At 39.7% G+C, this 25292-nt stretch overlaps 1 protein-coding gene across 1 annotated transcript in view; it reads left to right on the top strand.

The window, feature by feature from the left end:
* map2k5 (mitogen-activated protein kinase kinase 5) overlaps nt 1-25292 on the top strand; it is a 62021-nt gene that overhangs the window by 8890 nt on the left and 27839 nt on the right. Inside the window, exons 5-19 of the mRNA XM_030726010.1 lie at nt 301-341; nt 1869-1936; nt 2059-2107; nt 3502-3566; nt 8758-8797; nt 8938-9006; nt 9563-9644; nt 10504-10565; nt 16176-16224; nt 16332-16405; nt 17400-17450; nt 17556-17627; nt 18934-18963; nt 23381-23407; nt 23737-23769. Coding sequence (XP_030581870.1) covers nt 301-341; nt 1869-1936; nt 2059-2107; nt 3502-3566; nt 8758-8797; nt 8938-9006; nt 9563-9644; nt 10504-10565; nt 16176-16224; nt 16332-16405; nt 17400-17450; nt 17556-17627; nt 18934-18963; nt 23381-23407; nt 23737-23769 — 812 coding nt within the window. The remainder of the gene's footprint in view (nt 1-300; nt 342-1868; nt 1937-2058; nt 2108-3501; nt 3567-8757; nt 8798-8937; nt 9007-9562; nt 9645-10503; nt 10566-16175; nt 16225-16331; nt 16406-17399; nt 17451-17555; nt 17628-18933; nt 18964-23380; nt 23408-23736; nt 23770-25292) is intronic.

The following is a 25292-nucleotide window of genomic DNA, read 5'->3' as shown; positions in this document are numbered from 1 at the left end:
ATGAAACATTTTATTGTCGTCTTCTCACTCTCTGGCTCTCTGTCTCACTCTATTTCTCTCTCTATCTGCCCCTCTTTCCTCTAACTCTGTGATTGTTTTTTTTTTTTTTCTTTCTACCTAACTACCAGCCGACTATCTCAAGAGACCAACATCTCAATCACTCTCCTGTCCACAACTAATTTTATAGTAACTCTCATTTCATTTCATCCTTTTTTTCCTTTATAAAGAACTGATTCCTTTTCAACACATTTGTAAATGGCCCAGTGATGTGTTCTACAATCTAGTCAATTACTGTTTCAGCCGGCAAGACTCCAGGGATCCGGAACATACATGGCCTGAAGGTACCTATCTCAATAATTGTTTCGGCTGCCTTACACAGTGAAAGGAGGGGAGGGGAGGGTGAAAAGTTGAGTCAAATGGATTGATAACACTGTGTTCCACTTATTGAAATGTCAATTGAAGTCAAGGCTCTCCTTCTCTTTCACTCATTGTCTTGCTTCCCTCGACTATGTTTATGTATTAGCATATGGCTGTGGGTGTAGCGGGGTTTGTGTCTCTCTCTTTCTGTTCATCTCTCTGTGTTCTTGTTTCTCATGCTGCGATAGTCATTTAAGAACAAGGTGTTATCCTGAAACCCTGTCTCCCCCTCCAGAGTATTATGATCCTCTCATTCCCTATGATTGGAAGAATGTCAGCGTTGGTTAGAGAAAAAACTAAATCGGGCAATAAGAAGATGTCATTGTTCAACCATGAAATTGTCATTACAAGCCCCCAAATGGCCTCTCGCAGACCTTCCCATTTTATGTTAGGCATATGTTGCTATTGAAACTCACTGCTAATTACCATGGGTTAAATGACTTGACACCTCCTCCATCTCTCCAGATGATCCATATTATATCCATCTGCATTTCAATGATAAAACCAACCCCCCCACCCCCAACTACACACACAAAAAATACTACTTAATGTAACCTCTGAGGAGCTTTTATAAGTGCAAGTGAACGGTGTCAGTTTTTTTTAAAGATCAAGAGTCTGTTTTGAGAATATGATGTTCTCTTCAAAAAACCTTTAGTCTTTTGATAATCTTTCCCCTCTTTTCTCCTGCTTTAATATAAAAGTAATTGGCTGAGGGGAGCCCTGTGTGCCTTTTTAAATGAGGTTTTCCTGGGCACTAATTAAAGAGACATTCCCTGTGCTTTAGTGGACCCAAGACATTGGCCTTTTGACCTCAATTAATACGCTATTTTTAGTATCCCCTTTACAGGGTCTTAGCTCTTCTTTTGTGTTCATATCTAGGTTGAGTGTGGAGGTCTTTGAAGTAAACATATATGCAGATGAATAGATATATAAGAAAAAGTCTCCCATGTGGCATGAAAATTTGAATGTCTTCAAATAAGTTTTTAGCCCGACTCTACAAGGCGATTTTCGCTCGCTTTCTTTCTCTTGTGTTAAACCACATTCCTGTATGCCTGTAAATTCCTTTCTTCTTCAACTGCCTCCTCTTTTATGGCAGCCACTTAACTTCCAAGCTGAAGTGAGAACCTGTGTTTTGTTGTCCAAGTGACCGTATGTCTGCTGGTCTTTCGGCCTAGACCACTACGGCCTGATTTAGACTTCTGCGCTGGATCTTTGTAGAGCCTGTAACGTAACCTATGCAATTGGCCGACGATTTTGCTGGCATTTATGCCTGTGCTGGTGCATTATATGTTAATTACCTTGTGGTTGTTTCCCAGTTTTTTTATATGTGGTGCTAGCCACAATAGAAACAAATAAAACACTGGGACTTGTTGTGGTCAGTTTTTTGGGGGCAAACACTAAGTGTATTTCTGTCTTTTTACTTTCATTTGTATGTCTTTGCACACCTTCAGGTTAATACAAGGCCTAACCCAGTGAATGACTGCAGTCATGCTGTCCCAGACTCTATAGCCAACAACAGGTGAGTTTTCTGGGGCACAAGGATCATGTTACATTACGTGGAATAAATGTCAGTCAGCTGATAAATGTGTCAAAGTCTGGTATACTTGGGTCAGTGTAACATCCCTGGTTTCTGTCCCCCAGCTTAAAAAAGTCATCTGCCGAGCTGAAGAGGATCTTGACAAATGGCCAGGTGAGCCCGTGTACAATTTGACCCTGTAATCCATTGCTGTTGCTCTTATTCCTACTGTAGGACTGTGGGCATGTTATACAGAGTGCGTATTTGTATGTTGTCACACTGAATGCACCCGATCTATAGGCTCTCTCGATCTCCCTCTTTCTCGCACACACACTCTGACTCTCTAACTTGTATACATGTGAAGACACAGTGGCTATTGTGTTAAGAAGACCATTACACATCATCCTTTTTCCTCCTAACCTCCATCCTCTCACCATGCTATCACATCAATTGAGGTTAAATTTGGGAGGGGACGTGCTCATGTGTTGTGTGCAGGCATGTTTACATGCATGTTGCAAGGCCTGACTATTATCAGTACTGGTGAGCAGTCTAAATAAACTAACTGTTGGATAGTGCATTGTTAGTCTGTGAGCATCACACACATTTAGTTCATGTTGAAGGAAGTGTTCCAGTGCAAATTAGAAATATTCACTTTGCATTATGAATTTTAAAATTGTGCATGTAAATAAATTTTTTTTTTTGATGTTTATTATTTTAGCTTTGTGTCAGTAATTTGTCTTTTTCAGTTTAATTCAGTTCTTTGTTCTCAGTGTACATTTTTAAGAGCCATTTTTTTGTTTTCAAAAAACTGTTAATAACCAAAATAAAAAAATCATTATTAATCTAAAACTGGTTATTTTTGGCTTGTAAACTTGCGGTGCTTAGCATGTTGGACTTATTTTGCTTTGTTTATTTTTCTTTTGCGGTATTAATGGAAGAATTTGAAAATGAACAGTGCTGGTTTGATACAGTCATTTTCACCCTGAAATTTTAGACCAACACAAACACTGCATAATTAGCTGTGAAAATGTATTTATGAATTAAATGCATGATTACTGTCTCATATAAAAGTCTTCTGATATTATATAAAAACAAACACAAGAGTCAATTTTTCATCATTTGTCTTTTACATAATTACACCCGTAAGAGCTTTGGCCTTCTTCAGTGCTGAATAGTTTATATTTACATGAGCTCTTTTTTTTTTTTTTTTTAAATCAAGGATTTATAAAATTATGCCAAACAAATCACCAGTAAACTCTACATCAGCCAGTGCCCCACTTACCCAAACACAATATCCTTTTCTGAATTAGACAGCAAAATGTGGTATTGATCTCCTCTCCATCCTCTGTTACTTTGTTTTCACTCCTTATGTCGCTGAACTTGAAGTGACCTGAAATCTTGTCTTGTTTATAGCCTTCAATAACAGTGCAGTCTCATCTCTCTCACGTGCTCACGCCCTGTCTCTCTGCCACTTTAGTTACACATGTAATCCAGCGGTTGCATTCCTTCTCACGTTATAACATCTAATTACAATCAGTGTAATCCTGTGTGTGTTTGCTGTTCTGCAGATAAATGCCCAAGATATCCACTATCAGGAGCAGCTTGGCCATGGAAATGGAGGCACAGTTTACAAGTAAGTGTTTGTTGGCTCTAACATCAGCATTGTAAGGCCAAAGGACAGTAATGGAGAGTGACGCTGAAGAGATACTGTAGTTTGAATGATGGTCTAAGTGATGCATTTAGTAAGCCTGAAGAAACTACATGGCAGATACTCAACAAGAATGCTACATTTAGCGGCTGCTTTTTAGACTGAGTGTGACTTTTGTCATCTTTCTGTCCACCTTTTCTAACAGAATAGGACTCAGAATTGCATTTTGTGTGAACGGTTTTCCATTCCTCACAGCACTCGTTTTCTGTCGTGTCTCCATTTATCTCTCTCTGTTTGGTGTGGCATCTGTCAAGCTGGTTTTTGTCTGTACCTTCTTTTTTTTTTTTTTTTTTTTTTTTTTTTTTTTTTTTAATTCTGAGTTGAAGGTTGCAAACATATATGATATCGATTTGGGGTTGTAAGGTATGACAGCCATTGACTTAATCGGCCTATTGTACAGCACATAACCTGCCACCATGAAGACCTCCATCTTTTCTGGCTAGACAAATGTATAACTGACCTGATAACACTATGACAAGGTTGGCATTTGTGGTGTTCCTTCTATCTTTCTTTTCCCTACCTTGTGCTTTCTCTTCCCCATCAATCCTCAGCTATTGAGCTGTTTTATTGAGATTGAAGTATTGATCACTGCTCAGACTAACCTTGGCTTGACGGAGTGCTTACCCTCAGATAGTCCAACAAAGCCAAACGCCTGTCTTTATTTATTTCTTTATCCTTTTCTTTCCAAACACCTTTTACTGTTTTATGATTTTCAGAATTTTTTTTTTTTTTTAAAGCAGCAGTTTCTTATAGATGTTGTAGAATAAGATTGTTCATCAGTTTGGCACCAGAAGTGGTTACACTGCACAGGGGAAGGCCAATATTGCAAGGCCAACAACTTTTCAGTCAGTTTAGCCCAGCAAAAAAAAAATCTATATGCAATGGTGCTGAAATTTCTGTGGTTGGGAGGAGAAGATTTGAAAAACACAAATAATACTTGTTATTTTTGTGGTTGTATTTTCAGTTTTAATGCAGCTATGTCTTTTTTTAGTATGATGCTAATTCCATTTAGCAAATTTTGTGAAATAAAAGTAGAATACTCTGCCCTCTTCAGTCTCTGCTGTTCATTCCAGCTTATATTGGGCCTATCACTTGAGAATAGCGCTACGATAAGCTCCCCACCTTTTAACCTCTTAGCCCATTTATGACCTAGAGCCATTTAGACTCAATTGGATGTTACCAGCATCTCAGCTCTCCATAGCCACATGCTGACCTAACCATCCATCAATGTCAGCCTTTGTTTTTTATTACACACTCTTTCAGAGGTCCATCTTGTCCGTCACTCCTACTGACTCTCCGCCTTATAAATACAACAAGGACACACAGGCTGTGTTTGTGCTTCGTGGATATGGCGGTGCAATTAAAAGAAGCACATTTACCTGGCTGTGGTGACATCTACTTAGACACCCACGGCTGCTCCTTTAGTCACTCAGCCCATTTTCTCCATTGATTTAGTTTTTTTTTTTTTTCCTCCTATTGATTATTGTATTTTAAATGGCCACACTTCATTGGTTGATTGCTATCAAATTCTCTAGTTGTGTTAAATGTGATTCCACATGCCTGTCATCACAGTGAACACTTTTTTTCCTGTTTCCTTCATTGAATTTAGTCCAATATATGTATTTGTGCAGTGATGGGCAAGAGATGGAGCCTGTGTTGGCTGTTTGATACTTTGGTAAACTTCCTGCTGTGGTGTGGAACAGGTATATCGAATGAGATTAGGGGATGAGGGATTCCATCCATAAACGCACAAACCTTTTCTTGGCTGTTTTGTGTGAGATGTCAGCATCCAGCTCTGCTGTGATTTTTTTTTTTTTTTTTTGATCCCTGGATGTCCCAATGTTTGTAACTCAGATGTTCAGAACATCTCCAAACTTGAGAATAAACATCGCCTTTTGCATAAAACTGAGCCAACCTTTGTGTTGAGCTTGATCATTGCTAATGAGCTTGGCAACCCAAAGATCAAACTGCAATTTTCAGTAGAGGAGCCAATAATGTCTTAGACTGAAAGTGTCACATAAAAAAAGTGATGAGTGTGTTTTATTTAACATTCATCGTGAAATTGCCCATCAGGGTCAGACTGAGTTCAGAGTGTCTGCTATAATGTCCTGAGGGACAATATTCCCCGTATTTGGCCTTATCTTTGGTGCCTGCAATTGTATCCAGACCTACAGCACATTGAAAACACAGGAGTATCTGTACACTAGTACAGTCTTCACTCACTGCCTACCCTTCTTGCCAGATTTAGCTTCCTGTGACCACATCCTCTGTCCTAAAATCAAATTTGAGTTGAGGGTTTCCACTGGAGGTGAGTCTCTGCGCTTCCCTTGTGTGCATGTGCAAATGGTCAGCCCAGTGAGTTATGGTTTTTGATATTTGTTAGCCAATGCACGGAAAGTTTTGGATTGCACCTTGTATATGAAGAGCTGTGAAGCTAACCTGGGACTCACTGAATCCACATCTCTGTAATATGTGTTTCAGCCATAAGAGGCCTGTTCACAAAAATAATGACAACTCCTATTTTGAATATTTGTTTTCACCTTTTAGCAGATTATGAAATAACCCTTTAAATTTTTTTAAAATTAGAATTTATATGCATTTCTGCATACAATGTTTTGGATAATTAGGAAGCCTTTTATGTCTCTCTGTGAATGCCTGTGTTTGGGTTTCTGTTAGTCTGTGTCACTTGGGTGACCGATGAAAGCAGTATCAGGTGAGAGTCAGAGAGAGAGAAAGGCAGCTCGTCGTCCATGTGGCAGTGTAAGCGTACCACGTTAGCCCTGATCCAGCAGGCCAGTCTCTAACCCACGGCCCCAACTTCAGAGACATAGAGAGAGGCCCTATGAATACTGCATGATGAAGCTTTTATTACAGAGCGAGCTGGAGTGTAAATAAGATCCAGGCAATGGTGCACGTTTACTGGGGTCAGATCAGGGGGAAGTGGCAGGGGGTGGCTATGTAACCTTGTCCCTATGTCTCCCGCTGTCACAGGCCTGTCACTGTAACTCATACAGGGATGTTCGGCCCTGAGGCAGTCAAGGACAACCTAAGAAGAAAGCTTTAACTTAATGGAGGTCCCACTGTATCACCAGCCCTAAAACATTGGGATTACTAATCTATCTATATTATATCTAGCTCAGATTTACCATTTCTCAGATTTTGTAACCTCCTTTAGCTGCAACAACCTATATCGGATGTTTCCTGTAGTTGGAATATTTGTAACTTGATTTGAGGAGGAAATTTTGGCCATTCCTCCTGGAAAACCATTTCAGTTCATTAGTATTTAAAGTCTTCATAGAATAACTCTCTTAGGTCTTGCCACGCATCGTAATTGGTTGAGGTTGAGACATTTTAGAACTTATATTTTCTTTTCTGAAAAACAGTATTCACTTAAAAAAAAGTGAGACTTACCATGAAGTCACTCATGTGCAATGAAGTAGTGGTTCCAGTAGTTGCATTCAGTCACATGCTGAGTAGTTTTTCAGCATTCTTAGACTCCTCAGTGAGAACTACAAGGTATCTAACACAGTGAAGATGCGGTTTAATCTCCTTTCAGGCTGCCTTACTTGCACAGCCTGCCCAGTCAGTATTTAACATGTCTACCCCTGCAATCTTGCCTCAATTAACATCTTTGTCTTAATTAAGAGGCAGCAGTCATGCTTAACTGATATTGATTGTAGCTTAAAGGAAGACACAGACATCAACATGAAAACAAGGCCATCAGCTTTATGTTCAAAAGGCTCTGGTCTAGAAAGATGACGCTTAAATTCATAAACACTCCATCAGTGTCTTAATTTGTGTCCTGACACAAATTGAAGTTGAATACAAACATCTTTACTGTTTCAGCGATACTGACTCTACTACCTGTAGATACAAGGAAATGATAAAAGCTGAGATGGTCCAACTAACAATGAACTGAGTAAATTGCTGAATATGTGAGATTACTGTTTGTGCTCTGGCCAGAGCCAAAGGTAGTTCTGACTGTGGGTAAATACCTGAAAGGCACTAATAGGTGCCATTAATTAAAGGCCTGGGATAGTTTAGAGGTATCTGTTCGAAGAGCAATGCGATACTCGAATCTTAGACACATTAATCACACCTTGTGCAATACACATTCTCTCTGAACGACCCACAGATGGTTGAGTAACCAGGTATCACATTTACTAAGCCTGTTTGTGAGCTAACCAGCCTGTGTGACGTACACTGAACCCAGCTCATCCCCATCACCTGACAGCTGTTGGACAGTATTTGTCCTTGAGGATTGTATGTTGAGAGGTCCTGAGGTATTGTCACTGTGTACCGTAAACTAACCTTCAAGGGCTGTAACTAAAGCCGGCGTTTGGCATTAAGAAGTTTGATAATTAAATCATTACGGGGCCCGTCTGTGGCTGCTGCTTTACTTGCAACTCAAAACTGTCTGGAACAACTAGAGATGGGGCTGACTGCATCTGGTTTTGGGTGATGATCTCTGACCTCGCAGAGAAATGACAGCAGGATTTTGTCATTCTAATTTAGACTCTGTTGTTGCTCAGAAAGTCAGATGTGGAAGTTTTATAGTCAATTCTGTGAGCCACTGGAGATGTTATTCTTTGTGATCGCTTTATTTCCTTTTTGTGATACATTATTGAACTAACAAACTGTAGCATCACTCACATACTACAGCTTGTTGGTTTTAATCAGATAGTGCTGCATTTTTATCTTTCAGAACAGAGTCTGGAGCAGTTTCACTTTTGTAGCAAAAGTGTTGAAAGTGACTCAACCTTAATGGCAAAATATAAATTTATAAGCAAAGCATTGAAATGGCCCTCACATTCACCAGATAGGAACATGGCTGAGAATCTGTTAAAAGTCCTGAGGAAGAATAAGAAGCTATTTTCAGCTGCTCCTTTATTCACAAGGGATGAATAAGGAAGTATTTGCAAGCTGTGATATTAGTGTGAGGCAGGTTTACTAAATAAAGAGTAATAAGGGTGCTTAAGCTTTTATAAATACCACATTTTTTTCATTTTGTGAGTTCCTTAAATAAAAAGTCACATTGCATTACTGTCTCAGGTTGTATTTGTTTCTCTTTTGTTCAGTTTTTTTTTTGTATTGTCGTCTCTTTTGTCCCCTCTAGAGCATACCATGTTCATGGCAAACGGGTTTTAGCCGTCAAGGTAAGAATTCCTTCCTTTTACATGACGGTCATAGTACTTACTCTTTCATTTAGTCTGCCTCTTTGAAACAACAACTGAATTTGTTAGTGATGAGTTTATAATTTGGCTGTCCCTTTTATCCTGCCCGTGTCTGATTGCAGGTCATTCCTCTGGATATCACGGTGGAATTACAGAAGCAAATCATGTCAGAATTAGAAATTCTCTACAAGGTTAGTTTCAACTCATTGATTTGACTGCTCCTCGTTACCTGAACAGTGCTTTTTTTTTTTTCCCTGTACTGACTCTTGTTGTCCTACCACAACTACATTTTTTTTAAATTAACCATGAGTTTAACTAATGAAATGCCATTTATCACCTCTGGTCTTACTTACTAAGCCAGGGATCAGTGATACATGGATACACAACCACACAAACATGCATGCGAACTGAGCATGTGAGTTTACTGTTTTTTGGGGTTTTTTTTTTATACCTCCGTGCTCACAGTTCCAAACTTATGTCAGCATGCAGACTTACTTAAGGGTTACTGATGAGGATTTGTGCAGAGCCGAAGTAAAATCCATCAGTATTATATTAATCTTTTTTAACTAGTGATCACAGAAAGCTTAAATTTTATGCAGTTTGTTGCAGTTGTTGCAGCTTAACCCTCGAATTCTTGATTACATTTAATGAGTATAATATTAAAGCTTTTAAAAAAAAAAAAAAATCCAAAATAAATATTTTGGCATGCTCTTGAATCATCACATTTTCTGTGCTCTTTAATTGCAGTGTGATTCGCCCTACATCATCACTTTCTTCAGTGCCTTTTTTGTAGAGAACAGGATATCAATATGCACAGAATTCATGGATGGTGAGTTTTTCTGTGACTTAAGCAAATAGATCTTGTTTTTTTTTCTTTACTAGCTACAGTTGTTGGAAGAGACTTTGGGGAACGCTCCTCTCTCTGCTGTGTATCCATTTACACTTCTGCAGATCAAGAGAATGTCTGATCGCTGTAAGCTGTTTAGCTTGCCTGTGTGCTAAAAGCTACAAGGGTGTGATAAACCTTGTCTTAAGTGCAGTTGTAGGTGTATTTTTGTGTGCCTTGACTGGTGTGCGATGGAGAAATGTCGGTTTTTTAGGTGTACATGTTTGGCAAAGTGTGTTAATGCAGCGATTTCCCCGGTTTCACACATTTTTCAGCTTGTCAGCAGTCTCTATAACTTCTGAGCACTCTGTTAGTTCATGAAACTTCATGGAATCTATAGCTGTGTGTGTACAAATGTCAGCAAGTTCAAATATAGCAGACACTGAATACTGTATATTTGGTATAATTGTGCATACTCACTGTAATTCTGCAGCACACTTGGATGATATCTTTAGTATCTACATCATCTTAAGTGAATTGGAATTTTTACGATGTGTGAAAAAAATTTGACTTGTACACAAAATTAATTTATTTTGCGCTGCATATATAGATCAGCACTTTTCTGTTGGCAATGATGCTAGTTCAGGATCTTTGGGATATGCTAGTTGCCTCAATATAGAGCGTGGATTAAGAAGAAATGAGCATTTAGTGTTTTTACTCTCTGAATTGTGCAACATGTCTGTATCACTGTATTGTGGAGTAAACACTCGTAATATATCAATGAGAAGTTTTGTTTTCAGAGAAAATCACATATACATTGACACAAACTAACCTGTGTCAATGTGCAATCTGTGTTATGCAGGTGGCTCTCTGGATGTCTACAAAAGAATTCCAGAACATGTGCTTGGGAGGATTGCTGTGGCAGTAAGTTATAAAGTACACAGAGTTTCTGTGCTGGAAAGCTAAACGCTTAAAAAAACATGTATACAGTACCAGTCCAGACTGGTACTGTATACAAATGCTACAGCAAGGAGGAGCCAGGATGTCAGGTTTGGGGGGGGGGGTGGATCATCATCCCCCTGGTACTGGCTACTGGTAGATCAAGAGGTCACTCGAGCTAAGACCAGACTGACCAACCTGTGCACCCCCTAGATCAGCGGTCTCCGAACCGCATCCGACCCCGCCCCCTACTTCCGGTTTGCGATTTGATATAAAAAATACAAGACAATTTGGCCTTTTAAGTGACATTTTTGACATTTGGCTTTCCAAATTTAGGGCAGCGGTTTGAGACCTCTGCCCTAAATTGATTACAAGAAAGCCTATGGCTGGTCTGCATAGGTCTGAACCCCCTCTGCCAGATCGTTAAACAAGACTGGCTATGGATACCAACTACGGAATGGAGCAAACATCAGCCACCTCCTATACAGGGACGACATTAAGCTGTATGCCAGGAGTGAACGAGACATCGATTCACTGATCCACACCACCAGGATCTACAGCAATAACATTGGAATGTCATTCGGACTGGAGAAGTGTAGTCGGATGGTAACAAAGAGAGGGAAGGTAGTCAGAACTGAGGGGACTGCACTACCAGAAAGCAACATTGCAGACACTGAAGACAGCTACAAGCACCTTGGAATCCCACAGGCAAATGGAAACCATGAAGAGGCCGCTAGGAAAGCCGCAGCTACCATGTACCTGCAGAGAGTAAGACAAGTCCTGAGGAGTCAGCTGAATGGGAAGAACAAGATCCGTCAATCAACACCTACACCCTGCTAGCCTTCAGATACCCTGCTGTGATCATAAGCTGGCCAAAGAAGGAGATGGAAGCTACTGACATCAAGACAAGAAAACTCCTTACCATGCATGGAGGGTTTCACCCCAAATTCAGCACCCTGAGACTGTAAGCTAAGCGGAAGGCAGGAGGCCGAGGACTAGTGAGTGTCAGAACCACTATCCCAGATGAGACAACAAAGATCCATGAGTACATCAGGAAGATGGCCACAAATGATCATGCGCTTAGTGAGTACCTCAGGCAGCAGAAACCTGAGGAAGAAGAACAGGAACCATCATGGAATGACAGGCCTCTGCACAGCATGGACCACCAGCAGATAGAAGAAGTGGTTGATATTGAAAAATCCTATCAATTGCTGGACAAAGCTGGACTGAAAGACAGCACAGAGGCACTGATCATGGCAGCACGGGAACAAGCTCTGCTCTACCACACCAGGCAAGACCCCAGGTGCAGGCTGTGCACAGATGCCCTTGAGACAATCCAGCACATAACAGCAGGGTGCAAGATGCTAGCAGGCAGGGAATACAGGGAACACCTGTATTCCCTGCTAATTTGTGTGGCTCCCCCAAACACAAATTTCCTTACTTTTTGTACTAAGTTTTTATATAGTATTAATGTGTACTTGTTAAAATAGTGCTGTCCATAGTGCATATTAGGGTTTAATCCCGGGATCCGGGATTCCCGGGAAATGCGATCAGAACAATTTCCCGTTTCCCGGGAAACGTTAGACGGGAAACCGGGAAAAAAGTCGCGCGCGTCGATTTGACTTTCAGAAAGAAAAGAAAGCTTCAGAAAGTTAAATTTAAAGGAAATATTGAGAGAAGGGTTCGTTTAATGCGAAAAGCATTACTCTTCATTTCAGGCACGTTCAGCCTCCGTTTAAGGCTTCAGCCTTCATCTCAAGCGTTTTAATAGAGGTATTACACAGTTGTACTTTTTTCCTCTTTAATTTGTTGAAATCGTAGGCAATGTGTTTACCCTAAGGTATTTTGTATTATATAATTTCATATTATTATATATTGTTATATTGCATTATATAGCCTATAAAATATGCCTGCCCTGAACAATAAAGAAATATCTGTTTAACTTCGAGTGTTTCTTTTCCTCGTTTGCAGCCGCTTACTAACAATCATGAATTAGGATACGGGCCTAATGGGTGAAGAAATGATCATGAAATAGATTGCTTTAACATATTTCGCTTTTAAAATGGAGTTGAGTAAAATGTATATTTTTTAGGCTATAAGGATTGGCCAGTTTTTCAATAGACGATTCACAGCGAACCTACTTTAACCCTCAGACACGGTGTTATAAATTTGCTGTTGCCAGAATGGCAATGACCAAGTCGTGGTGCATTACTCAAGGCCCTGTGTTATGCCATATTATAGTGTAGTACGGTAGTTAACTTTTCAATGACTATTACAGCGTTCCACTGGTGGAGATACAGTGTAACAGATGTCGCCACGACAGCGTGGCTGAGCCATTATCAATGCTGTGGAGATGAACCGTATTGTTTTGTACCAGCAGTTGTAAAATATCTTGGTATAATTCCATGTACAATGGAGGAATATTTGAATTATATTTGTTAAGGGAGTGTTGAGGAACGATACAACACCGCATAGCTCGAGCACTCAAATGCCGAGATGTAGGTTTTATTGCGTTAATCAAGCCGACGTTGCCCCCTACTGGGCATAACAGGACATAGCTGGAAAGCTACCTCTACAATATCAGAATAGGTTAAGGCCGACACAGGCTACAGAAGGCCTAATTAAAATAAAAAAATAAATAAACTTTTTCCCGGGATTCCCGGGAAATGGCTCGTCATTTCCCGGGATTTGATTCATGTCATTTTCGGGAAAAATATTAAACCCTAGTGCATATGCTGCAATGTTGCAGCCCAAATACAACAGTGGTCTGGGAGACAACTGGGAGTTTATTTCTCGCTTCCTCCTTGATAGACTATACCAGCAGGAAAGCCTTGTTCACATACCTCCATATTTAGTGACCTTAAGTGGACCTTAAATCGTAACGTTTGCCTGGCTCTAGCTGGCTTCCTACTCGCACATTCATATAATCATTATAAAGAAGTCAATGGCGCAAGCATGAACTTGTGTATGCGCACACATCCAAACAGAGCATGTTCAGAGCGTGAAACTATAATGAGGTCACTCAGTGTAATTTAATATAAGTTTTGATATTAATATTATTTTAATGCATTATTAATAAATCAAGTTAAACTGGTTTTATTGACCATCATTGATGTCTGGGATTATCATCCATCAGCACATCCCTACTGCAGTACTACGTTTGTTGCTGAGAGGAATGGGTATTGATAAGATCTTTTGATGCCAATACCAAATTAATAAATAATATAAAATGGCCTGCTTGAAAACATGAAACCATTGATAAAAGCTTGGAGGCTGAACTGGACATTTCATAACCGTTTCTCAAGCCGAACTGGCTCTCGATTCCCTTTTGTAAGTTGCTGATTTTTACCTCTTGAATTTAATTGCCCATGCATACGTGGCAATCACAGCTTCAGTGTGACCTGTTATTTGTTTGCTGCAAACAGAACAGACCTGAGACAAAAACTCATTTGATGTATTAAAAGAAATAAAGAAAGGAGAACCACAGGTGTGAATTTTTCAATTAGCCCTTATTAGGTGAATGATGGACAAAGTGAGTGTTGTTTTCCTCGTACACTCCCCTCTTTCCATTTCTCTCTCATTCTCTAGTCCCAGTTAAAACTCACATTTTGATCGGATTTGGCCTTGATGTTGATTAATGCATGCCTCTTTTCCACACTCATTACCCTAGTCCTGTCTCCACCTCCTCTTTTCTGTCTCTCTCCTTTAACTTTGTCCGTAATCAAACAATGACAGCTATTTAGTCAGTGTTAATTCTAATTCACAGCTTTCCTTCCTTTCCACTGTCACAGTTGTTAATTATCACAGAAGGAAAAGCACCCAAGAGGGTGCGAGTGGAGCTGCAGACGCCAGTTGTTGCACTTGCACCACAACCTTTCAAAGCAGCAGGACTTCAGAGAGCTTTTGTGATTTCTTAATTTATCTCAGAGGTTGTTTTGCACGAGTGCTGGATGACGGGAGCCTTGAAGCTAAAATCAGCTGTCACACCCCATAAATGAAGAAATCACCACATTTGCAAATGACTTTAATACTTACTTCTTACTTTCTAGGTGCCCTGAGCTGGCTCCTCCCTGATTCTTTAGCTATTTACAAAGTCATCCTGTTCAGAAAGAGTTGCTTATGTCTTTATGCACAACTTGGTTGCTTGCTCCTTTATTCTCCGTTTGCTGCTAGAGACTGGTAGACATTTTGCTTCAAAAGTCTTGAGCCACCCCTCATTTCTTTATATTTTGTTAGGAAAATGGGAAACAGGAGCAGCAATTTACTGGAACATGTGCAAACATCATACATAGAAATACAGTATAGAAGGCAACAGTTCTAAAGAGCTTGACAGTCAGTATTTGGTGCGACCACTTTTATTCGTCAGCAGTCTGAATTCTCTGAGGCAGCTTTCTTCTCATTTCTTTAAGCAGTCTTCAGGAATGGTTCTCCAGGCTTCCTGAAGGACATTCAAAGCTCTTTTTGGATGTTGGCTGCTTTTGTTCTGTTCTCTGTTAAGATGATCCCACAATACTTAAATAATTTTGAGGTCCGGGCTTTGGGGAGGCCAGTCCATGACTGATAGTGTCCCACTGTGAGTCTTTTCTGTCCATGTATGTTTTATCTGCACTGACAGTATGTTTGTCATGGCTGAAAAATGAAGCCGTTACCAATCAGATTCTTTCCAGATGGTATTTCGTGGTGGATCAAAATCTGACCAGCAAAATTTGACTTGGCTCCTTCTAATTATCCGTCCATAAAATCAGAAATAGAGACAGTTACTGTTGGGAGATCTAAAGTGAAACCATAGCTCTCATTCATTCATAGGACTGATTTAATGAGCCCTCGAGCAACATGCTTTAAGCCTTTTCTACAGGTGTAAAATCCCAGAGAGATACTTATGTGCCTACAGGTCTGTAAATAAAACGCTCTTCTACTTAAATATGGGGAACTAATATTTAGGATTCACAACAGTTTTTTTTTTTTTTTTTTTTTCTCCAACATACAGAAAATACATTTCAACAGTGTTGTCCTCATTTGAAATGAAAACACTGCTCATGATTGCGTTCAGACATGGACCGCATCAGTACATGTGTGAACTATAACAATACCTCCAAAGCTTTCAGCAGTTCAGGATAATGCGATGTGTTTCCTTATGTAGCTGTTTAGTATGCGCTATTCAAATTTATTTATTTTTTGCTCAAACAAGACAACAGCTCTCTCTGCATGTTTATGCTTGTGTTAAACTGATATAACCTGCAACTTGTTTGGATAAGACCCCTACTCCATAGTAGTTTTTGAGGTAAACTACTGAGATCGTCTATAAGTAGTTAGTCTAGTATAAACCTGATAGTTTGTGCAAGCTGGTCTTATGCAATCACAGTTTCTCTAAAGGAGTCCTTCCATCATGCCGTGTGCTGGGATCCTGGAGCCAAAAGCCTCCTGTTTTTGTCTAAATTCTATACTTTCAAATGTGTCACTTTATAACTGAAGTCTTAAAGCAGAGGTGGAGATAAACTGAGTTAATGTGAAGTAGTTATTATTCAGCAAGGTGTGCAGGTTACCCTCTGAATGTTGTCAGAGTTAATAGTTGTTCTGTACTGCTTGTGTCTCTAGGTAGTCAAAGGCCTGACATATCTGTGGAGCCTGAAGATACTTCACAGAGGTGAGTAAGGTAGTGCACGGCTCTGTGTTATTAAAAAGAGCAGGGTTGATAAAGACAAGCTGCAGTGTGCTGATGTTGCAGTTCTATGAAGCAGTTTGTCTCCACAGATGTCAAGCCTTCCAATATGCTGGTGAACACCCGAGGACAAGTCAAGCTCTGTGACTTTGGTGTCAGCACACAGGTACACTGATTTGTTTGTGTGAGCGTGAGTGAGAGCGAGCGAGCAAGAGAGCATAAGATAGAAGAGAGAAGAAGAAAAACAGTTGTCTGTAGCTGCATAAACCGCAGTCTTGTGCTCTCGGCATGTTTGTGTGTGCATATGGTCAGCTTGTCAATCACCACATTCATTTTCCAACTCAAGACATCAGTGCTGTCCCAGGGGTCTTCCTCTCACATTAACCCCCCACCTCCATTGTTCTGCAGCCTCTGAGAAAAATCACTTGTTATAATTATGACCCACACACAACGCCAAGCCTCATTGATATGTATTCAGTAGATTGGGGGGAAAGCGTGGGTGATAGACAATAGCGTAGTCATTGTGTGTCTGCGCGTGTGCTTGAGTCTGTGTGTGCAGCAGCGTGTGTTTTGTAATGTAATCATCAGGGACAGACCTTCACCGCTCCCCAAAACATCAACCCTGAGGTCTCCTTTTTCAATGCACACACACACACACACACACACAAAACACGGTGCCTTCTGTGGTAAATTGTTATTCATTTTTAACCTCTACTTCCTTGGCAACTCCAAGGTGAATTTTACACCCTCACTGACTTGTGTTTTTAACTATAATTTTCTGTTTGTCTTTTCCACACATACACACACTTCCTCACTCTTTCATGCTCTAGAGGGCATGCTAAAAAAAAAAAAAAGAAAAGAAAAAACAGCCTTAAGGGAACAGACATTCATTATCACAGTCCTGTCATTGATGGCATGTGCCATTGTGTCCACACACACACAAACTCACTAATGTCTCCTTGTCTTACTCCTTTTCCTTTGTGCGAGGGTTTAGTTCAGCCCAAAATCTCAAGCTGACATGTCAGTAGATTTAGGTAAAGAAAATTAGTCCTTGTATTTCTTTATTCCCCAATATGATGTTTTAAAGTTGTTTATATTGTGATAATTTGAATAGTTAGTGTGTATATTGTTTATTCACTTAAACACTCTTTTATTTGCAGTTGGTGAATTCTATTGCCAAAACATACGTGGGAACTAATGCATACATGGCGGTGAGACACTTCTTGAGTTTATTCAGATTATTTTAAATTTATTTCAACGAAGTCATGAGCTAGCCTCGGACTTTGTCCTTACAGTTGTTTGTTTTTACTCCGCAGCCGGAAAGGATATCGGGAGAACAGTATGGGATCCATGCAGATGTTTGGAGCGCGGGCATCTCTTTCATGGAGGTATAACAGTTTATAAATGGCTACCTGGCATGTGCATACACTCGAGCGTTTGTCAGATTTATGCAGAAGACAATCGTAACAAAAGTGACCCATTGCACATTTAGGTGTCATGTAGTTAAAATGCAATAAGTTGTATGGCATGTCTTAAGTCTGTTTGTTGCTCATTGTGTGTGGAAGTTTGTCAGCGTCACTGTTGTTCTCTCTACACAGCATCTATAAAGTGCTCAATTGACACTGTGTTCAAATAACATTTTAATTTCAGTGTCCACCTCCCTGGTCTTTTGTCCTCTCACTGACATTATTGATTCTCCATCTGTTTCTGTGTCCAGCTCTCCGTCAGCAGTATAATAAACGATTCTGGCTTCTGCCTCACCTTTGTTGGTCAATAAATTTAATACATTACAATTATAACAATAATGGAGTTCACATTGATGGAGCCGTGTCAAAATCATGGACGTAATCTTTGTGTGATTAAGACGCATAGTAGTTTAGCAGTGGATACTGGGCCTGGTCTCTTTGTTTCTAGCTGTGGACATGTGCATAAAGCTAAATGAATTGGCTTGTCATCCTGCTCCCACTCTCTCATCTTTAGCCTACTAGTTTGTCTATTTATGTTCAAGAGAAGAGCTGAGCATTTTGACAATTTAATAAAGTAATGTTGCCAATAAGCTGCCCTTGACCAAGATGAAAAATGCCCACCCCGAGTGAATTGCAAAATGTCAGGGAGAGCTGACACCCCCCCCCCCCCCCCCCCCCCCCCCCCCCCAGCAAAATAACACACACACACACACAACTGCCCTCTGATACTGTCCCCCTTCTCTTTATCCCCCTCTTCTATTCTCTGCAGGTGGCAGTTGTTGGGGGGTTATTAACTAATGGCTGATGTTGTTTGATGAGGAAGTGTTATCAGCTGGTGGGCACTAAGCTTACCTCAAAGACTGAAAGTCTCAAGTTCTGCACGCTTGACTAGCTTCAGCAGCATTTTTCCTCCTGTGTCTACACTTGAAATTTAAGACACTGCTTATGGCAGGGTGTTTATACATTTGTTCATAATGATGGATACACTGTCATTATTCCTTATAGTTTAATGGAATGCAGTCCAGTAGCCATACAGGAAGTTTTACCTTTGTGAGGTTTAATATGTCAGAAAAAGTATTGCCTTAACAGTTAAGAGCATAATCTTTTGTAGGGGTTTTTGTTGCATTTTAATCTGAAACACTCAGACAGTACCTGTTAATGGGATGGATAAAAACAGATTGTTTCAAGATATGCTTTAGCATTAATTGTTATTGTCTTCTCTATACAGCTGGCGCTTGGCATGTTCCCCTATCCACAGGTAAGAGCTTTTTATTGGTATGGTTATGAGATGAACAAAATGCTGGGATCTTTCTAGGATGACTTCCTGTTGCATTTTTATTCTTCAGTAATGATTTTCTTGATGGATCAGCCACAGTCGCGCTTCCTGAGATAGTTGAATGTGTCAAGACAAAATATGAAAAAAGAAAAATTACAAGCAACCTAAAGACCCTGCTCAGTAATCTGCTGATTAGGCTCATTTTCTCATTGTACTTTTATGGTAGTTTTCTGTTATAGGAAACACCAATCATAACCCCTGGAACTTTATTTCCACCCATCATCAAATTATCTAGATCAGCTGTTGATTTACAGTTTTCAAGAGTATGAACTGCTGTTTGGGTTTATTTTTTTCCCCTCATTACACTAAGTTAAAAATCCTGCTCAAATGTAATTGCTACAAAAGTGGCTTCCCAATCCCATCAAGTCTTAATTAGTCCTTTAAGATGGGTTTATCTCACTAATCTCTAGCTGAGCAATCTGAATCTGGTTACCTCGGGTCACCTCTTGGCTGCCCATGTTCACAAAATTTGAAGGGGCAGATTTTAATTAGGGAAATTTGTTCCTGAAATTAGACTGACTGTGTGAAAATATTAGTTATTTATGAGAAGAGTTGGGATTTTTCACCTGCCATTTGACAAAAAGTCTACACAGTGGACCAGCTATTTTTCATTTTTGTTTTTGTAATTTTCATGATTGTTTAATGTGTCCAAAAATCAGACTGCTCTGTTAGTCAAATGAAACTTGAAAATAACTGATTTAAGAGGCAGATTGTTTGGTAACTGCTGCACCATCTGCCCAGCGTTTGGCTAAGTTTCTGCTTCTTTTCAAGAATGCCAGTTATCCTTCCTGAGCAGAGAAAAACATTCAATAAATGTTTGAGCCGGACATCTAATAAGGCTTAAAAATCTTAGGATGTATGCAGGAAAATGTGTTCTTGTATGCCATTGGTGTTTTGGCCGTTAATGTCCATTACCCCTGTTTAATAACGATCTCCAGTAAAAGTCATTTATCATGCATTTAGACAGGAATTTATTCAGCACCTATTTCTGTGCTTTCACAGTAAACATCTGTCTATGAGACCGATTACAGTCGGGATGTAGCTCTTAACATATTTTCGGTGTTGATCTGTAATTCTTAAGTGTGCAAGTGCAGGTCTTTGTGCAGCAAAGCAAAGGTGTAGATTGTGGAGTGACGTAAATGCCATGCAGTGATCAATCTGTGCGCCTGTAGCCTTGGGTGTGTCTGATTTGTGCGCTCTCTTCTCTTCATTTTATTCCGTCATTATCATGTTAATTGTTAATGTATGAGATGTACTTTAGTCCTCCCTCACTGATATAAAAGGGGTGGACAAAATGGAAACACCTCTCTGCTTTTAGTGAGGCTCTCTACCATCACGCAGCCTCCCTCATCTTGGTGTTAATTTTCCCCTAACTCCATATGGCGCTGCAGACAGTTCACCTGCAGGCTGTAGCAGAGCAGTGTGGCGAGCGCATTCGGATCCAGCTCGTCAGGCGCAGCCAGCCAAAGTCCTCGGGCCTAAGCTGTCATTTTTGCAGACGCTGGCACAGCTGTCTGTGCAAAACCCCCTGCTACACTTCACAGAGAACATTTTAGCACAGGCGCAGAGCGAAGTTGTGGAAGATGAGAGAAAAATTAGAAGTAAATCTGTGGGGTCTGAATTTTTACTTAGTTAAAAATGTTGCTGTGGTGTTTAGATCTTACTCCAGGAAGGAAGGAAGCGTGTGCGCTTTCCACTTGCTTTTATTTGCGGACGTTGTTTAGATAATGAATGATCCCTCATTCATTGTTTTGTGAGTGTGTATGCACGCACAGTAGAGTCATCACCTCATGTTTGTCATGATTAGAGATTGTCTCTTTAATTCCACTTCACCACATGTCGGGATTCATTTGCATTCTTTGTCAGGAGTTAATGGAGTTTTGCACGGCTCGCTCTGAAAGTCTTTGAAGACACCAGACCTGATGTGATGTGTATACAGCCGCCAGCAGTATTGTATCTGATTGATTTGTTGTCTTTTTGCTTGCTTTGTGGTTGCTTTTGTTTCTCTTCATTTTGTCTTTTTTTTTTTTTTTTTTTTTTTTTTTTGGATTAGTGGATGAAACACCACGTCAATCTTTAGTGTGTCTGTCTCAGGAACTTTCATTACACATCAGTGCATCCGTCAAACAGTATAGATGCTTTTCTTTTGTTACTTTGTTTTTGAAATGGAAAGGAAATGGTATCTGTTCCCACAGTGTAGTTTGTGTGTGTGTGTTGTAAACAATGTTTGCTGTAATTTTTCAGCTCGGTACAACAAATCCAAACTGTTTCATATTTCGTTTGATCACATGTCCTCCTTTAGGAAACTAGTTAACATTTTGTTTCAGTGGATAAGACTTCACATATAGATTACTTAACAGATTATGGGAATACAATATTTACCTTTAAACCTTTTACTTATTACCATTCTAGTTACTGTGAATTAGACATTTTTGGATGTTTGCGTTACCACTCATTTTACTTGATAGAGCTTCCTTTAATCCATCACGTTGCAAATCTAAATTCAACACTTAGAGAATCTAAGAGCTAAGGATGAAAACGCTGACAGCTGAAAGAGATCAAAGAAGAGCTGCTTTTATTGCATGATGTTTAATAGTCTACAGTTTCAGGGAAGCACATCTCACACTAATGCAACAGTATGTTTGTTGTTGACCTAACAGCTAAAAAAATAAAAAATAGAGGTACAGACCTCATTATTTGGGGCTGCCCTTAATCATAATGAAAACATGCTTGTCAGCTTTTGAAATTGATGTTTTTTTTTTTTTTCCTTTTATGATCTATCTAAAAGAGAGTTGTCCTGATTCCTTACCCTTGAAAAAAAATATCTTCTTTCAGGAGGGTAAAAGCCATATGATCTTTTAGAAGTGTTTATTTAGCGGCTCTTGAAAGGAACAGAAATCATTTGACATCTAAACAGTGATTTTGTGACTTCTTATTTTCATGTTGAGCACACTGATGTTTTGAAGTAGTGGGAGAAGCTCAAAAACTTGAGTGGGCTCTCCACCTCAAAGACGTGAGAAGCTGGTGTTTATTTTACATTTGCATACACACACACACATACACACAGTTTTTTACACTGGCATACATAATGTTCATCTTCAGAGTTAGATATCAGGAGAAAAAAAAACTGCAGAAATGTACTAACATACTAATAATAAAGTGTGAATCCATTTTCTTTCATTTATCTAGTTTAGTGTTACGGCGGCCGGGGGGGGGGGGGGGGGGGGGGGGTAGGTTCAGTTAATGGGGAATAACTGGGAGGAATTTTTTTTTAACCTTCTTTTTGATGTGTGGTCAAAGTACCCAGTACAGGAAGAATAAGTGCTCATTTATGCTTGAATAAGTTAGTCTCCCACTATCCAATTCCAACTCCTGGAGCAGCACGCAATTTTGTTCTAGTAATTATTTCTGAACAAATTAGTTTTCCATAGTTGCCTTTAATGTGTCTGAATCAGGCAAAACTGGATATAGAGGCAGTTTAGGAGTCTCTTGGTATTTACAGAGTGTAAAAACCTGTATTTAATCGAGTGGATCAATAAGTGTTCTAATGCACTGTCAAAAGACTTGGAGAAATGAGCAATTTATTTGCCAAACATTATTAGACATTTAGCTGAGCCTAGTTTTTGAGTCTTGTATCATTTAGTCTGCGTGATGAAGGTATAAATTTAGGTCTTTAGAAGTGAAAGCAGGCTGTCCTGATGAATTCAGCCCGGGGGGGTAAATAGGAAAGCTAAATCCTGTCTGTATTTTTGTTACTTCAGTGTCATACATTTAAAGACAGAGCCTGTTTTGTAATCTTTTAAATGAAGCTCTATTGCTTATTTTTAAGAAAAGTCTCTTTATTTTTGATCCCAAACACAAAGGAGGCTACATGCACTAAATCAAAGAATTGGATACGTTACACGTTTTTTTTTTTCCCCCTCACTTTCAAGAGCTCCCTTGTCGTCGTGTGTTTAGCTTGCTATAGCCTTGCTTGTTCAATGTCAGTGTTTCACCTGTGAAGCTGAAACAGTGGGCACACTCTTTATAAAACCTTAATACTGTTTGTGACAGTCACTTTGCATCCCAGCACATCTCGATCACCTGGAGGGCAGGAATGAATGCTCCTCTGAAAATTAGCATTAGTGGATCTTTTACCCCCATTCTCCTCAAATGAGAGCAAGGCCATTAACATTTGTGTGTTTTCATTATGTAAATGGTGTTAACACATACTCACAAATTGCCAACAGGAAAGCAATAATTTTCTCCCAGTGATCATAATGTGTCCAAGTGCATCGTCTTGATTATGACACGCTAATTACATATTGCCTCGTCTCTTTTTCTCTCTTTTGCCCTACAGATTCAGAAAAACCAAGGATCTTTAATGGTAAGTTTTATTGCAGTGGAATAGGAAACTCTGAAGTCTGTTACTATTGGTTGACTCTCTCATTTGAAATAAAAAAAAAAAAAGTCAAATTGCATTTTTGCAGAAAAATATTAGATCATGCTTAAACTGCTGGTATTACATTAGGTGCCATTATGGAATAATAAAAACATTCAGAAGCTGAATGGTAGCTTTGCCTGAGCTCACTGCATTTGATTAATCTAGGTAGACACTTTTTTTTTTATCACACTATTGATTTTCCGTATTGCCAAGAAATTCCATGTAGGCTAACATGTCCCCCCCCCCATCTCCCCGTGCTTCTCCTCTTCCAGCCTCTCCAGTTACTGCAATGCATTGTTGATGAGGTGAGTCGTCGTCTTATGTGCTTTTGCATCTAAAGTCAGTCCTAATGGCCCGGAAAGCTTATATTTTGTTTCCTAATGAAGCAAACCATTCAGGCGGCTTTGCTCCCCATTCACTCAACCCTTCACCCTGCGCTACTGCCTCAGGCAATACACATATGCACATGCACATTACTGTAGAGGTTGGACCTGTCATGGGTGACACATACACACAAAACACAGCCCTGAATTCTGTGTACTACTGTGCTAATACCAGGGTAGACAAAAATGTGTTTAACCAGGAACCAGGAAGATGTTTATTGTGTCTAAAAAGTCGCAAAACACTCCCATAAACATAAAACTGAAGAAACTGATAATGATGCATGCACACTGAAGAGCACAGGGAGTGATTAGCCATGGAATAACCGATTTAATTTTGCACAAGCAAAAGGATACAGACAACCATCGAAGAAAGACAACAAAGTTGACACAAATAATTTTATAACAAGTTATTTAAGCCAACTGATTAATCTGCTCAGTGACAACAGGTACCCCTTTTCATTTGTTTAAATTTGTTTACGCTCTAATACTTATCATAATTTTCCATTTCTAACCTCAAATGCATAATGCAAGCAAGAACAAAACTCACAGAAAATAATTCAGAAACAGGCTAATACAGGGAGGCCCAACCTGAGCCTTACTTGAACAGTTTCTTTTTTGTTATGTATTGACATGCTGTTGTAAAACTGTAAGTTCACACTGCCTACATTTACATCGTAAGCAGGATTCATAATCTTTCCCTCCCCTCTTCTTTTTCTCCTGAGTTCTGTGCTGTGATGTACAATGAAAATGGCTCAACGACTACACAGCGTAAAGCATTCCTGCAATGTCCCCATCAACAGCTATATCGCACATTAAACATACAACGTCACTTGTCCTTAACTGCCTATAGATTGGCCGTAATTAATAATTAAATGCTTTCGGTTGTAATGGATTGACCTGGGCTGAACTGTTCATTAGTCAGCTAGACGTAGCCATCACTCAAACTATTTTTCCTGTGCCCTTTCCCGTCTCCCCTTGAGGCAAGAGAGCTCTCATTGTTGTCCCTGACTTACTGTCCCAGCTAGTGCAGTGCTTTGGAGGAAGAGACAAGAGAGTAACCTCTCTTTGGACAGTTGTGGCGCTGCATAGAGAAAACTGTTCCCACTTAGATGTTTAGAACCTGGTACAACTTGTAGAAACCCTTTTTGCTCAATATAAACGTAAACCCAAATAAATGAGCTGGGACATATCCCATGGAGTAGTTGGTCTAATCCAAAGACATTTTTAATTAGTCTAGACACACCTGACTCAACTCTATGGCAGGTGTGATAAATTGCATCTGACTCCCTGGCATTTTGTAAATATTGCTCATTACTATGTACTGTACATGTGAACCTTTTTGCTTTGGATATTGTATATGACTTACCCACTGGGAATTTGAAAGTTGCTTTAATGGCTGAATGAAGAATATGCTCTTCTGAGTGGATCGTTACTATTGAGTAGGC

This window comes from Archocentrus centrarchus, chromosome 3 (assembly GCF_007364275.1).
Source record: "Archocentrus centrarchus isolate MPI-CPG fArcCen1 chromosome 3, fArcCen1, whole genome shotgun sequence".
NCBI lineage: Eukaryota > Metazoa > Chordata > Actinopteri > Cichliformes > Cichlidae > Archocentrus > Archocentrus centrarchus.
Note: the sequence above shows the minus strand (reverse complement) of the source record. Positions and strands in the feature narration are given on the sequence as shown.